The 16,984-nt window shown below is 38.8% G+C and overlaps 1 protein-coding gene across 1 annotated transcript in view; it reads left to right on the top strand.

Moving 5' to 3' along the window:
* The window catches only part of LOC142342678 (uncharacterized), a 221,277-nt gene extending 204,591 nt beyond the window's left edge, over positions 1-16,686 (top strand). Inside the window, exons 67-70 of the mRNA XM_075394163.1 lie at positions 2,764-2,878; positions 14,665-14,775; positions 15,206-15,302; positions 15,561-16,686. Coding sequence (XP_075250278.1) covers positions 2,764-2,878; positions 14,665-14,775; positions 15,206-15,302; positions 15,561-15,834 — 597 coding nt within the window. The 3' untranslated portion in view covers positions 15,835-16,686. The remainder of the gene's footprint in view (positions 1-2,763; positions 2,879-14,664; positions 14,776-15,205; positions 15,303-15,560) is intronic.
* The last annotated feature ends 298 nt before the right edge of the window (positions 16,687-16,984 follow it).

Here is a 16,984-nt window from a genome sequence, read left to right as displayed (position 1 = left end):
GTCTGTGTTTGTCCAGGATTCGTGACTATGGCCCACTTGTTCTTCGGAAACTTCCTTGTGAGATATGCGACAATGTTCCAGACTCAGCAGTCCCTCTTCAACATGCTACTCGGAAAGTTCTCATTCGAGGACCTCATCCAGGTGAGCACATTGGAAACGTCTTGTTTAATTTGATTACAATTCTGTCTATCGCTACTAATCTGTCACGCTCTTTCAATTTTTTCACACGTTCCAGATTTTCTTTTGGTCAAGACAATTAAATGGACATTCCAATACCCCATTGGAATGTCCACATTTTTTGGAGCATATAATGAGTGTTGGAGTTAAGAAGGACGCGCTACTTTTTTCTGAAAAGTGTCTATGTAAAATAACCTGCAATTTTTGTAAAAATAACCTAGAAACAAACCTGCAGAAATACCTGCAAAAACCATAACGTGTAACTGACCAAAATTATATTTCCTGAACTCCAAATTAACAGATTAGAGCGAGATTTACACGAAATTGTGTATGAGAGAAATAAAAACAACTAATATGAAACAAAACAAGTAAACTATAACTTCATTCATAGCGAGTTTTTCTCTGGAAATGCCAGGAAAAAAATAAAGTCACTCTTTTCGTAGATTCACTTCTGTCTTTTGAAACTAAAAATCTACTGCTGGAAGAATTTCAACAGAGTAGACTGTTGCATTTCGTCAACATACATTGAAATGCACAAAAGTTATTATAACCTTTTCAACAACAGAAATTTATCCTTTGAAGTAATTGGGATCAAAACAAAAATACATAACTATATACTAGATGAGAACCATTTCTGTTCAGCTTGAGCTATAATTATTAGCAAAACTAAATTTAGCAGGTAAAATTTAGCTTATTTCAGTTTTTATCGAGCTTGCAAGTAGTATCAGCTGTAACATAAATTAAGTTTTTTTCTCGTTAAATCAGCCTATAAATTTCATTGAAGAATCGCTGAAAGAAATTGAAGTTGAAACTAATTGATATATCTGCTTTAATATCATTTAGTTTCAACTTCAATTTTTCGGAGGGTAAAGTCTAAAAATTCCCCCTTATTCCCATTACCTCCCTTATCTTTCCCAAATCGTTTTACGCCCTAAAGTTGTTTTACACCCTAAAATTACACCCTAATCTTACATCTTTTTGAGGTGTAATTTTTGGGGGTGGTAAATCTAACAATCCCCCTTACTCCTCCTTACCCCCCTAACCTTACATCTTTTTACCCCCTAAATTTACCCATAATCTTACATCTTTTTAGGGGGTAATTTTTGGGGAGTAAAATCTAAAAATTCCACCATTACCCCCCCTTACCGCCATAATCTTACATCGTTTTACCTCCTTATAATTATCCCCTAGTCTTACATCCTTTTTTTTGGGTGGGGAGGTATTTTTTGGATGGGGGTGAAATGAAAGAATTCCCCGCATTAACCCCCTAATCTTACATAGTTTTACTCCCCATAGACAGTTACCCCCTACTCTTACATCAGTTTGGGGGTAATCAGGGGGTAATTTCGATACGGGTGCAAGTTCTGGGTAATTCGATGCTGAATGCCAGGCGAATAGCATCAAAAACATTCTAGGTTTTTTTTCTCAATATTGTATATACAATTCTCCAAATTAATCCGTAGAGTTAATGATTCTGATGACGTCATCTACTTTGACGTCTCCTTCAAATGTGACGCTAGTGGGTTTCACGCTATCTGTGTGACATTATAAAAGGTAGTTGCATCTAAGCATCTAAATCGCGGCTGTTGCCCAGCATAAATAAATCTTGAAGAACCAAAACTTTCTCTCATGTTCAAGTTTTAAAACCGGACAAATGTAGAGGCATTACCACCCGATAAGTTGAGGTGCGAAATTTTTTCTAGACGTTAAAAACATTTTGTGGCAATGTTTGGAATATTAATTCAACTAGTTCGCTCAAAACTCATTATATCCAATCTCCGTATGGATAATTAGAACCATTAACTCGGTGCAACCAATAACAAAATCGATACAACGCATCATAAGTCTATTAATTAAAACCTTAAATTTTTTGTCTCTTTTCAAAACATTCAGCAGTTTTAAAGAAAACCATTGCGAATTATTTCGAAAAAAAAAACAATGGACAATTTGATCAAATTAGGTGATTCATTATTCAACAATGATAATTTTTCCTGTCAATTTCATGATAAAATTTGGAATGTTATGCCCAATTAATTTATCAGTGAAAGTTGCAACATTACATATGCAAAACTACAATGTTTTAAATTTTTGCATTCGGCTTTGTGATTCTATCACTCAAGCTACTAACTCTCACGTAGATCTAAATTTTGGTGATCGGAAATTTATTATTGCTTTGTAGAGGTTATTTCAAAATCAAAAATAAATAATTTAAATTTGCAAAAAATGATACGATATAGAGAACTCACTTCGGTCTCACAGCGTAGTCGGAAAGCGTGGTATTGTCTCCGATTTGGAGTCACAGTCGCACGTCGCACAAATTTGCATTGTCATGTTTTGTCGAATCATAGTTCCCCAAAAAGAAAACATCGACAGAAACTATCGAAGCGTTTTTTAATAATTCGCACAAACTTTTGCTGGCTCGAAAGATGCCATAGTTGTTCTCTGGAACGTCTCACGTATTCAAATCATGTCATAGTTGTTGTGTGAGTGATGGCTATTTCCTGTTTCAAAATGTTTCTTCCTCCTAAGCAGGAAAAAGACATTGAGTTTTGACAAAATCGGCTTTCATTGACTTTGGGTTATTAGGTGGACGAAACACTGGGTGCGATCTTCTTCATGAGTTACTCGAACTGTATGATGTTGATCACGATGAACATATTCGTCGTCATTCTGGACGCCTCTGTGGGTGACGTCAACGAAGGTTAGTTATTACTCACTCCAATTAACCAATTGTAATTTCAATATGCATGAGGACAACGTGACTTTTAAGAACTTAGTGATACAGAGTTTTATACATTTTAAAATTTCTAGATGTGCTTGAATAGACTTGAAGTACCAGAGTATGGAGCTGATGAATCACATTGTCATTTTAAATCGGCAAACTTTTTGCAGGAGTTACGAGACCTTGTATCCCCTCGAATCCCGAAACACTTGCTAAAATCTCAAAAGTTTTGATTTTTTAACCTCAGCATTTACCTATATTGCAAGCTCCTTTTAATCCTCAAATGAAAAGTCATGACAAATTTGTTTGATAAAAGCACTCCTGTGGGTATTTGGAAAATTTGGGTATTAGCGTAGAACGTAGTAAATTGTCATTAGTGGATACTGCGATTAGGTTAGATAATTTAGGTCAGCTAAGACAAGTTAATTAGGTGTTTGAAATAAGCGTTCTTTCTCAAAGGGTTATTGTTTCGAAGGCGCCAGAGAGCAGAGTTGAGTGATATATGTTAAACAAGCAAATTGATTAACAGAAGCATATTGAGCTGTCAAAATATTTAGTTGAATTAGCAAAGTTGTATTTGTGCATCAGTCCAAAGTCGAAATGAGTGATTCAATTTTAGAAGTAAACTAGAGAGCGAAGGTTTGAAGTGAAATAGATACTTTGAACAGATTTGCAATTTCAATTTGAAGGAAATAAAAGTGGGAATTCGAAACTGCAAAATAATGGGCACCCAAAACCTGGTACACCTCAACTCTTTAAGTTATGCTCATCATTGGACTCTGAAAATTTGTTGGGATGTTCCCCTAATAATTGTCCATTTAAAATAGGGATGCGTGGCCGGTTACACCCGTTCGATCTGAGTTAGTTAAGTAGAGTTTTCTTGATGTAGAGTAATTAAAAAGGCAATTTATCAGTTTTTCTAAATACCACCTAGCAGATTTAAACCGCATCCCCCATGGAGGGTTATATTCAGCGGACGTTTACCAAATTTTAATGTCAGGTACACCCAATGGTCCTTTCAGGTTGGTATACCTTTTGGGCCAATCCCACCACCCAACCCCGAGCTATTAACACCAGAAGTGGTGTGATTTGAATGTTTTCGATATTTTGAATGGAAAATTGACTGTTTCCGTATGATATAAGGCTAGTTAAGTGTTGCAATGGGTATCAATTCTAAAGTAAGTATCAGATGATCATGGGAAGGGTTTAGGAAGTTGTGGGAGAATTTTATTAGCGTTTTGAAATACAAATAGGCAGTTTTCAGTAAAAAATAATTAACATTGAAACGGAATTAGCAGTTTCTCGAAAAGTTGAAGTCGGATTGACCTGAAAATTGGGGGATAAATTAATTCGGGGTACGAGGAATCCGATTTTGAGGTCAGATTAGACCCCACACCAACCTGCATGGGACTAGCGCACGCCCCTACTGCGGAACAAAAGATTTGATTTGCTCGTGGAGTATTGGTAGCAGCCTTATGATTTTTGGAGGGTTAGTGTAACTTTTCAAGGCCTTTCTATTGGTGCAAATTTTAACTTTCGGGTGCGACTGGAAGACGTTGCTTCGGGATAACCCGAGTGCCGAAAACCTGAAATTCGCCTTTTGAGCGGCGGAATGACTGAAATGGTAATGATATGATAACATGAGACAATTAGTGACAAAAAATCCCCAGCCCTGTCCATTTTGAGGAACTCTGATTTTTCGGGTCTCTGCACCCACGACTCGTTAAAAATTTTCAAATTGCAAACGACTCAGAACGGCTGACCCGTAGGTCACGAAACTTGGCAGGCAGGTTGGTGGCACTCTATAATTACTAGAAATTTTTACTCAAACACGTTTTGACCTTTACTCCGCGAGTTATTAAGTTTGGAATTTTTGGGTCACCTGGGAAGTCGCTGAAATCTGTGCGCAGTTATTGCTCGTGTTCTAGTGGGAGTTAGGCCATGAAATTTTGTAGGTAGGTGTAACTATGAGAGAACTTTTTGTGACAATAGTTATCTTTATCAACTTGAACCCCCATTTTGGACGAATGACCCTGATTAACCCCTAGAGGTCAAATTGTGGGCTTTTAAGAATATAAGACTTTTCGTCAGTTTTTAAATGGGGAATTGCATGAAACGTTGTGAAATCTCAGAATAACAATTGCTCTGAGGTTTGTGGGTTGCGTTTAGTTGTTTATTCAACTCATGATTTTTGACAAGGATTGACTGCAGTTAGTTAATTTGATAGCGGAAATAGAGGGATAAGATTTTTTCAGAGCAACGTTCAATGTTTACTAAGCAAACACTGATTGACAAGTCAAGTTCATATATGAGAAAAAGCGGAGTGGATTTGTTTACATAAGAGTTCAAAGGTCGTGTACTTAAGATACGGAGAAAGTTGAACAATGATTAGTTGCAGTTGAAAGACAGATCATAATTTGATATTGGTTTGTTTGCATATCAAACAAAGCCCTCCTACAGAAGGTGGCAGATTTCAATTGTAAGTTGTAATGTTTATTTAAGAGAATAATTTTGTTTACTTGAGATAAGAGCGTATTAGTTGAGTTTAAGTTGAAGTAACACATAGAAAATTGGGCAGACGTTGGAAAATTTTGGGAGAACTTCAAGTTTGGAGACAGGAGAGATTTTCGCACAAGCGAGAGAAAGCAGTTGGTTTAGTGGGACTCAACTTTAAACTATAATGTGAAAAGCAAAGAAGAGCACTGAACTTCGGAAATTTGTATTTGCAATACCAGTTGGGATACTGTGAGCGTTTTTTGATTTAGTTCATTTGGGATGTGAACCACGGATATTGTTATTATTAATTCTATTATAAATTGTCTTAAATTTGTACTTTCCATTGATGTGCAAGTAATATTTATACTTTCTCATCCATAAAACTAGAATTGATATTACGAGCCCCGTTGTGACTTTACTTATTTCAAGGCAATTTAATTTGCCACAGCATACAAGAGTTGAATAGGGGAAAGAGCAGAGTAACAAATTAACGCTTGCTTCACCATTTCAAAGCCCTTGATTTATTTTATTTGATCGATCTTCTGGGCAACAGAGTCTCCTCACTGTTGAACCTAGCAGAAATTGAGAAGGCAACAATGGCGCTCCTGGGTGGGCTTTGTTTCTTTGTTCCTTTTTGCTGTGGCTTATCTTTTGATTATTTCGAGAGCGTACGATATTTTTCGTCGGATAAACTGCTGAGAGCGCACCAAAAGTTGACTTACATTTGCAATTTGAGTTACCAATAGTTTGACTATGTTTGATTATCAATTGGTGAAGCATTTTCCTTCACCAGGCTATGAAGTTTGCGAAGGTTGGCGCGAATTTCATTTGAGCATTGGCTTGAAGCTGGGATGGACGGAGGAAGAGATGATGAAATGGTTGCCTACAAAACTGTGTGGGTGGGCCATGAATGCAGTAGGTGATTTACCAAGAGGTTGTTGGCGGTCGACTCTTGGGAAGCAAGAATGGACACTGACAGAGACGTTGTATCAGTTTGACATACGATTGTATGACAATCGAATTTTTTATTAGCGAAGCTACAATTTGTTTGTTAGAGGGAAAGCATGAAGTAGGGCCGAATTCGTTGAAAACAGTGCTACTGTGCAGCAGAGAACGCAACAGCAGTGTTCTCAAAGACAAGTGGTTGATGCAAGTAGAAGCGTTGACACTTCTTTAATGGATGAAATTTGGCAAACCGGCAGAAGTTCTGGAGGATTTGGCATTGGATCCTGCTGTGGTCTGTCAAGAAAAGAAGCTTTCAGTAAAGATCTGCTTGGAGAAGTGGAAGATACGGGGACTGTTGAGAGTGGTATTAGAATAAGAATTCCAGGTTACGGCGATGAAGTGCAAACTGAAACTGAAGTCGAGTTTATGGAGGAAGTTTGTGGTCAAATAAATCAGAAAATTTATAGAGAAGCGCTAAGCGAATATAAAAACAGTGGATTCAGATAAATGCTGACAGAAGAAAAGATCAATCAGCGGAGTAATAAGTCTTATGGACCAGATGAGCATCATGCTATGGAAAAATATCATGTACTGTCACCAGAGTCTGAGGAGTCCAGCGATGAACAGTCGGATGATGACTATTTGTTTGAAGATATTTCGGATAGAAAATATTCGGATGTAGAGGAACTTGATATTGACTATGCGGGAAGCGAAACAAGTTTTGCCGCGAGTGTGAACTCATTAGCATGCGACAATGTAACAGCAATAGCGAGCAATTTTGGCGGTGGTGTCAAAGCTAGCAGAAACGATATGTTAGGAACCTGCGGCGTGAAAGAGTTAAAGACAGGAGGTTTGGAACAGAAGTTCTGCAATGCAACACACGTTGCTGATGAGACACAAATGTGTACAATTTCCTGCTCTGTGGACACTTTGGAGAATTGGGCAAGTTCAGGAGGAATTGATTGGGAGTTGGTATCTGAAACACAGAAGGGCCAAAACGAAAAAGCAGCAAGTAACCGAAGTAAAGTAAATTTGCACTGTTGGGAAGGGAGCTGGAGGAATGGGTCGAATTGCAATTGAATGAAAGTCGGCTGAATGGTAACTTTTCGGCCAAACCAACGGAAACAGCCGGAAAGAGAGGTGGAGCTGTTTGGAAGCATCAGGACAGCAATCTTGGCAGGCTTACAGGAGAAATGGTAACTACAGTGGACGAAGAGGTGGACATCCATTGAAGCATCATAGGAAGAAGATTTTCATGTACAGGTGCACGAGTGTATGATGAGAGGGACGTTGACAGCTAAGTCATTATGGTCTTTTTACCCAGTTTTTGCCTACTTTGTATTAACCTATTTTATCAAGACAAGTGGATCAAGCCCTATAGCCGTAGAAAAAGTTTTCAAAAAGATGATTCAGGGAAATGTATAGTTTTGGTAGATTTTTTTTTGAATTTGTCTTTTTCGTTAGTGATTTCGGTGTGCCCGTGCCCGGGGAGACGTATGTCAGAAGCAATAGAGTTTGATCAAAAATCAATGTTCATGCATTAGGTAGAATATGTTATAATGTGAAAATGCGACAGCGTTTTAAAATCTGATTTAATCAACCACTAGTGAATTTTTAGTGCAGTTAGTTTATATTAACATGGAGCTAAACATAAGTGGTTCACTTCCGTAGGTCGACTACTATTAAAGTACGTAAGAGTAGGTTAATTGGGTCACAGGATAACAGCTTGCAATTATTCGGGAGAAAAGTAATCTAGGAGGGAGGAGTGTAGAACATAGTAAATTGTCATGAGTGGATACTGCGTTTAAATTAGATAATTTGGGTCTATTTAGACAAGTTAATTAGGTGTTTGAAATAAGCATTCTTTCTCAAAGGGTTATTGTTTTGAAGGCGCCAGAGAGCGGAGTTGAGTGATGTATCTGAAACAAGCAAATTGATGCACAGAAGCATATTGAGCTGTCAAAATATTTAGTTGAATTAGCAAATTTGTATTTGTGCATCAGTCCAAATTCGAAATGAGTGATTTAATTTTAGAAGTAAACTAGAGAGCGAAGGTTTGAAGTGAAATAGATACTTTGAACAGATTTGCAATTTCAATGTGATGGAATTAAAAGTGGGAATTCGAAACTGCAAAACAATGGGCACCCAAAACCTGGTACACCTCAACTCTTTAAGTTATGCTCATCATTGGACTTTAAAAATTTGTTGGGATGCTCCCCTAATAATTGTCCATTTAAAATAGGGATGCGTGGCCGGTTATACCCTTTCGACCTGAGTTAGTTAAGTAGAGTTTTGTTGATTTAGATTAATTAAAAAGGCAATTTATCAGTTTTTCGAAATACCACCTAGCAGATTTAAACCGCACCCACCATGGAGGGTTATATTCAGCGGACTTTTACCAAACTTTAATGTCAGGTACACCCAATGGTCCTTTCAGGTTGGTATGCCTTTTGGGCCAATCCGACCACCCAACCCCCCCCCCCCCCCTCCGAGCTATTAACACCGAAAGTGGTGTGATTTGAAAGTTTTCAATATTTTGAATGAAAAAATGACTGTTTAAGTATGATATAAGGCTAGTTAAGGGCTGCAATGGGTATCAAGTCTAGAGTAAAGTATCAGATAATCGTAGGAAGAGTTTAAAGTTGTGAGGAAATTTATTAACGTTTTAGATAAGAATAGGCAGTTTTCACTAAAAATAGTTAACATTGAACCGGAATTAGCTGTTTCTCGAAAAATTGAAGTCGGATTTACCTGAAAATTGGGGGATAGACTAGTTTAGGTGAGAGGAATCCAATTTTGAGGTCTGATTAGACCCCACACTAGCTTGCACGGGACTAGCGCACGCCCGTGCTGCGGAACGTAAAATTTGATTTGCTCGTGGAGTGTTGCTAGCAGCCTTATGATTTCTGGAGGGTTAGTGTAATCTTTCAAGGGCTTTCTATTGGTGCTATTTTTAATTTGCGGGTGCGACCAGAAGTTGGTGTTTCGGGATAACCCGAGTGCCGAAAACCACAAATTGGCCTTTTGAGCGGCCGAATGACTTTTGAATGCCAATGATATGATAACCTGAGGCAATTAGTGACAAAAAAATTCCCACCCCGGTCCATTTTGATGAACTCGAATTTTTCGGGTCTCGGCACCCACGACCCGTTAAAATTTTTCAAATTGCAAACGACTCGCAAAGGCTGATCCATAGCTCACGAAACCTGGTAGGCAGGTTGGTGTCCCTCTATATTTTCTAGAAATTTTTACTCGAACACGTTTTGACCACTACTTCGCGAGTTATAAAATTTGGAATTTTGGGGTCACCCGTGAGGTTGATGAAAAAAGTGCCCGGTTTTTGCTCGTGTTCTAGTGGGAGTTAAGCCATGAAATTTTGTAGGCAGGTGCAACTATGAAAGAACTTTCCGTGACAATAGTTATCTTTATCAACTTGACCTCTCATTTTGGACGAATGACCCCTGATTGACCCCTAGAGGTCAAATTGCGGGCTTTTAAGAATATTAGATTTTCGGCCGTTTTTAACTGGGGAATTGCATGAAATGTTATGAAAACTCACAATAACAATTGCGCTGAGGTTTGTTGGTTGAGCTTAGTTATTTATTCAACACATGATTTTTGACAGCGATTGATTGCAGCTAGTTAATTTGATAGCGGAAATAGAGGGATAAGAACTTTTCAGAGCAACGTTCAAAGTTTACTAATCAAACACTGATTGACAAGTCAATTTCATATATGAGATGCAACTATGAGAGTTGCACCTGCCTCATAATTGCACCTGCCTCTTTTTTTTGCAAAGTGGAGTGGATTTGTTTACTTAAAAGTTGAAAGGTCGTGTACTAAAGATAAGGAGAAAGTTGAGCAATGGTTAGTAGCAGTTGTATGACAGATCATAATTTGATATTGGTTTGTTTGCATATCAAACAAAGCCCTCCTACAGAATGTGATAGATTTCAAGTGTAAGTTGCAATTTTTACTTAAGAGATTAAATTTGTTTGCTTGAGTGTATTGGTTGAGTATAAATTGAAGTGACACAGAGAAATTTGGACGAACTTCAATTTTGGACACAGGAGAGATTTTCGCACAAGCGAGAGAAAGCAGTTGGTTTAGTGGGACTAAACTTTAAACGATAATGTGAAAAGCAAAGAAGATCACTGAACTTCGGAAATTTGTATTTGCAATACCAGTTGGGATACTGTGAGCGTTTTTTGATTTAGTTCATTTGGGTAAGTGAGCCACGGATTTTGATATTATTATTACTATTATAATTTGCCTTAAGTTTGTATTTTCAATTAATGTGCAAGTAATATTTATTCTTTGTTATACATATAACTAGAATTGATATTACGAGCCCCATTATGACTTTACTTATTTCAAGGCAATCTAATTTGCAACAACATACAAGAGTGGAAGAGGCGAAATAGCAGATTAACAATTTAACGCTTGCTTCACCAATTCAAAACCTTTGGTTTATTTTATTTGATCAATCTTTTTGACGACAGAGTCCCCTCACTGCTGAGCCTAGCAGAAATTCAGAAGACAACAAATAGGTATTTTAAATTTAATCGGTTTCATTTCTTTTTCCTGCTCCTAAATAAATCCCATCCCGAATTTGCAATTCACTTAGATGTTTTACATTTTATTGAGTTCTGGCGCTTTTTATTCCGCTTATAATTACTCGCTGGACAGTTCTTGTCCAATTTTACCAATATTTGGGTTCTAAATTTATCATTTTTTGTTTTTATCTCAAGCTTGGTCTGTATTTCCGAGGTTTTATTTCCTATCAAGATTGGGGTGCGTTTAATTCTTCTGTGGTGCCTTTTCCCTTTCTGGCTCCTGCATACCCTTTTTGTGGGGCCAATTTCCTATCAAGATTGGGGTGCGTTTAATTTTTCTGTGGTGCCTTTTCCCTTTCTGGCTCCTGCATAATCCTTTTGTGGGGCCAATTTCCTATCAAGATTGGGGTGCGTTTAATTCCTCTGTGGTGCCTTTTCCCTTTCTTGCTCCTGCATACCTTTTTTGTGGGGCCAATTTCTTATCAAGATTGGGGTGCGTTTAATTCTTCTGTGGTGCCTTTTTCCTTTCCGGCTCCTGCATACCCTTTTTGTGGGGCCAATTTCCTATCAAGATTGGGGTGCGTTTAATTCTTCTATGGTGCCTTTTCCCCTTCCGGCTCCTGTATACCCTTTTTGTGGGGCCCATTTCCTATCAAGATTGGGGTGCGTTAAATTCTTCTGTGGTGCCTTTTCCCTTTCTGGCTCCTGCATACCCTTTTTGTGGGCCAATTTCCTATCAAGATTGGGGTGCGTTTAATTCTTCTGTGGTGCCTTTTCCCTTTCTGGCTCCTGCATACCCTTTTTGTGGGGCCAATTTCCTATCAAGATTGGTGTGAGTTTAATTTTTCTGTGGTGCCTTTTCCCTTTCCGGCTCCTGCATACCCTTTTTGTGGGGCCAATTTCCTATCAAGATTGGGGTGCGTTTAATTCTTCTGTGGTGCCTTTTCCCTTTCTGGCTCCTGCATACCCTTTTTGTGGGGCCAATTTCCTATCAAGATTGGGGTGCGTTTAATTCTTCTGTGGTGCCTTTTCCCTTTCTGGCTCCTGCATACCCTTTTTGTGGGGCCAATTTCCTATCAATATTGGGGTGAGTTTAATTCTTCTCTGGTGCCTTTTCCCTTTCTGGCTCCTGCATACCCTTTTTGTGGGGCCAATTTTCTATCAAGATTGGGGTGCGTTTAATTCTTCTGTGGTGCCTTTTCCCTTTCTGGCTCCTGCATACCCTTTTTGTGGGGCCAATTTCCTATCAAGATTGGGGTGCGTTTAAATCGTCTGTGGTGCCTTTTCCCTTTCCGGCTCCTGTATACTTTTTTTTGTGGGGCCAATTTCCTATCAAGATTGGGGTGCGTTTAATTCTTCTGTGGTGCCTTTTCCCTTTCTGGCTCCTGCATACCCTTTTTGTGGGGCCAATTTCCTATCAAGATTGGGGTGTGTTTAATTCTTCTGTGGTGCCTTTTCCCTTTCTGGCTCCTGCATACCCTTTTTGTGGGGCCAATTTCCTATCAATATTGGGGTGCGTTTAATTCTTCTGTGGTGCCTTTTCCCTTTCCGGCTCCTGTATACCCTTCTTGTGGGGCCAATTTCCTATCACGATTGGGGTGCGTTTAATTCTTCTTTGGTGCCTTTTCCGTTTCTGGCTCCTGCATACCCTTTTTGTGGGGCCAATTTCCTATCAAGATTGGGGTGTGTTTAATTCTTCTGTGGTGCCTTTTCCCTTTCTGGCTCCTGCATACCCTTTTTGTGGGGCCAATTTCCTATCAAGATTGGGGTGCGTTTAATTCTTCTGTGGTGCCTTTTCCCTTTCCGGCTCCTGTATACCCTTCTTGTGGGGCCAATTTCCTATCAAGATTGGGGTGCGTTTAATTCTTCTGTGGTGCCATTTCCCTTTCTGGCTCCTGCATACGCTTTTTGTGGGGCCAATTTCCTATCAAGACTGGGGTGCGTTTAATTCTTCTGTGGTGCCTTTTCCATTTCTGGCTCCTGCATACTCTTTTTGTGGGGCCAATTTCCTATCAAGATTGGGGTGCGTTTAATTCTTCTGTGGTGCCTTTTCCCTTTCTGGCTCCTGCATACCCTTTTTGTGGTGCCAATTTCCTATCAAGATTGGGTGCCTTTAATTCTTCTGTGGTGCCTTTTCCCTTTCTGGCTCCTGCGTACCCTTTTTGTGGGGCCAATTTCCTATCAAGATTGGGGTGCGTTTAATTCTTCTGTGGTGCCTTTTCCCCTTCCGGCTCCTGCATACCCTTTTTGTGGGGCCAATTTCCTATCAAGATTGGGGTGCGTTTAATTCTTCTGTGGTGCCTTTTCCCTTTCTGGCTCCTGCATACCCTTTTTGTGGGGCCAATTTCCTATCAAGATTGGGGTGCGTTTAATTCTTCTGTGGTGCCTTTTCCCTTTCTGGCTCCTGCATACCCTTTTTGTGGGGCCAATTTCCTATCAAGATTGGGGTGCGTTTAATTCTTCTGTGGTGCCTTTTCCCTTTCCGGCTCCTGCATAACCTTTTTGTGGGGCCACAAAACTCCATCCTTTTTGTCCCCGGCCAATACATCCGCCCGTATTCCACCAGCGTTAATTATTAATATTGCTCTAAAGCAAATTCCACTATTAATTAACAGGGAAAAGAGTGTCAGAGTGTAGTTTTCAGGAAATCACACACTTTTCCACTCTTTGACCTCTTTGCTTCACTCTTTTTACACTTTTTAAAAAGCACGACAATTACGCTGTTTGGTATACTTTTTTTACACTCTTTTCACTGGGTGAAGCCTTCATGTCTCAGAACGTCACTGAGTGCAAGCAAAAAAAATATGTAAGATTTCCACTGAATTTGTGAAAACCCTGGTCAAGATGTGAGTCGTTATCAGTAGAAAATTTTCTAGGAAATGCGCTGAATGTGATGAAATTGTATAAGGAATATGCGGAATGTGTTGAAAGTTCAATTAGTTATTTTTTCCGACACCTGTTATATTAGCTTTCTTCAATCAGCGTTCGCAAAACAAAAAAAAAACAAAAAAAAATACAACTGCTTTCTTGGTAAAATAACGGGGAAAATGGTGTAAGTTCAATTTACGGGTGTAAACTTAAGAAAAATAGTGTAAAAGAGTGAACAAAGGAGTGTTAATGTTGAAATCAAACTAGTGTAAAAAAAGTAATCAGCATGTGTCACTGACGCCATGTTGGTGGTCCTTACTAAAGTCTGGTTAAAAAACACGATATTCACACAATATTCGTGGGCTATCCTTCGCCCCACCGTTATTCCTCAGCAACAACTTAGAATTTCACAAATCTTCTTTTGCTACCATGAAGAAGAGAACCATGTCCGAACCTTAGTTTGTACATAGAAATCAACATTATGCTTTTTTTGGATCTATTCTGTTTTGCCCCCCCCCCCCCCCCAGCTTAGTGGGCTTATTACGCCTTTTTACGCCCCCCCCCCCAGGCGCACGTGCTATTTTTACATAGTAACGTGCTATAATACAACATATAATTTGTAACTGGGGGGCGTAAAAAACACTGGGGGCCGAAACAGAATAGATCCATTTTTTTCGACAGAATTAACAGTCTTGATTGTTGCACGTGCCTCTGGCACAGTATGTAAACGTCAAAATTTTCGCGTGTCATATTTTCCCATATTGATTTACTATGTAATGGCACGTCCTCTGCAACCGGGGGCGCATAATGTTTGGGAGGGGGGCGCAAACGGAAAAGATCCGAATTTTCCAGTTCTGGCAACTTGTAAAAAAAATCGAAATTCTCCTATTTTGAGTTTAGGTCTGGCTGAGAAGTCGAACGAGTACGAGATCCTGTCGTTCCTGGGAGGCAGGGCCAAGTACTGGCTCAGACAGCAGATGGGATCAGCCAAAAAGACTGTCACCGATATTAGTGAGTGTCTCTCCTATTCAACCATTTCCCATTTCTCCTTTCACAATATGTATGTATAGGTAATCACTCAAAACTTCCTCAATCTCTATACGCCATTTTGGAGAAGTGACTTCACTTTGTCATGATAAACAGGCGGACACGTTAATAGCAACCTAGTTTATAGATAGCTAGTTGCAATTAAACTATTGACAACTGAGCTAAGTTGGACAAAATTTTCAGCAAATCAATTTCAATAGTCCATGCAAGGAACTAACGTAATACGAAAAAAAAATAAGATATAATCTTGGTTTAATTTCAGTCCAGAAATATCATACCCAACGTTTTATTGATATTTATAATGTTTTATGAACGCTATACATATTTATTACATGCTTTTTAGATGATCATCTTTTTGTCTAAGATCAGTTAGTAACTTGATGATTGTTTACAGAGCACAGGAAGGAGATAGAGGAACGACGCAATCTGGACAACAAGATCGAAGACCTCCCTCACAAGTTCAACCACCTTGTTGATCTCATCAACGAAAGGTAAAAAGGGGGCTCAATCAACACTGACAAATGTCGTCAGTAGAGATCCATTTGAAATGCGATAGATGCAATCACTACAATCACACATATGTTATCATTAATTCTACGCGTAGAATGTAGTACCAAAATAACCCCCCCCCCCCCCCCTCAGAAAATTTTCTGAACTCAACGCATTTCATTCAAAAATTTTGTTACAGAAGCAATGACTCTGAACTCTATTTAAACCAGATCACTTTAAAACAACATTTATTACTGTAGGTATTTTGACGGACAAGAAGTGTTCCACATTCAAGTGAGCGACTACAGAGATATCCGACTGCTCGAGAAAGCCCGAAAGAGGGCGCCTAAAGACATTCGGGTCAGAAGTGCGGCCGAGGCTGGACCAGAGGACGGAAAGGGACAACAACACGAGGCAAGCGACGAGGACGAGAGCTCTGACGATGACATGTACGATAACATGACCTCCGATTTCAACACTCTGCTTCCAGCGCCAAAACCAACTTCGGTCATGTCCAAAAAGCCTGGGAAGTAATGAATCCAGGAGCATGCCAATTTTTTAAGAAAAATGAAATAATTGAATCGATGAATAGGTTTAAACAGCCTAATTTTCCTTCTAAAGAAAACTGTTTCCTGTATTTAAGAAATAACATAGAAAACGTAAAGGTTATTGCCGTATGCAAGCCTTAAATGCAGAAAACTCCCATTTATTTGTTGTCACATAACCTTATGAAACTGTTTTCAGTGGCTTAGTTTGAGGGTAACGGAATATAATTCAAGCAAATTGACACGAATCGTTAAGCAGGCTTCAGTTTAAATGTTTTTTTTTGGTTTTGTGGAGCTAAAAAATAATATACAGTAATATGAACGACTCATTTGGTTGTGATAATGTTCTTCAGCTTCTCGAGTGTTATTGGAAAACTAAACATCAAAAATTGAAAGAAAAAATAATTTGTGTGCTTGAACTCACGTGTGCTTTGAAACTCTATTAATGTTTCTTTGTTTGATTGAAGCAATATTATTCTGCTGAAATCAAAAATGATTTCTGAAAATTGAATTTACTGATCCATTCAATATCACTCATATGTGTCGTTTTTGGTCCCCAGTAGCAAATCAATTGCGATTATATTTCTTGTTACGACGTTCTGAAAAAGCACGTGTGTTGAGGGAAGTAAAAATTGTAATAAGCTGGGGTAATAATCTGAACGTGCTTTATGGTTAATATGTGATAAAACTAAACTCATTTGTGCCAATTATTTAACAAAAAATGAGTATGTCAATTATAATAAGCTTGTGTAAAAAATATATATTTTTGATATTGACATGTAAATATGTATATCTGTGTGTGTGTGTGAGTGTAAATGCAGAATAAAATTGCATGTAATTACTCTTTTGAATACTTAATCAAGGTCTCAGGCAGTTATTGCCGTAACAATGAAAATAATTCTTCAACCCTTTTTGCCAGCATTCAAATCTGTTATCCACACCGATTATTATTCCCAGGTCGAAGTAGTCAGACCGAAGTGACCTCTGATCGGACCATCTTCGAGCTCACACATGTTCTAGGTGCGCTCGAATTACATGGTCTGGAAAAATCTTCGAGCGCACTTTTGTCTAGGCAATGGTCTGGAACTTGTCTGATCAGAGGTCACTTCGGTCTGGTGCGGTCTGATCAGAGATCAAAG

Source organism: Convolutriloba macropyga, chromosome 7 (genome assembly GCF_964194025.1).
Source record: "Convolutriloba macropyga chromosome 7, txConMacr16.3, whole genome shotgun sequence".
NCBI classification, from domain to species: Eukaryota; Metazoa; Xenacoelomorpha; order Acoela; family Convolutidae; genus Convolutriloba; species Convolutriloba macropyga.
This window is presented reverse-complemented; position numbering and strand designations above follow the sequence as displayed.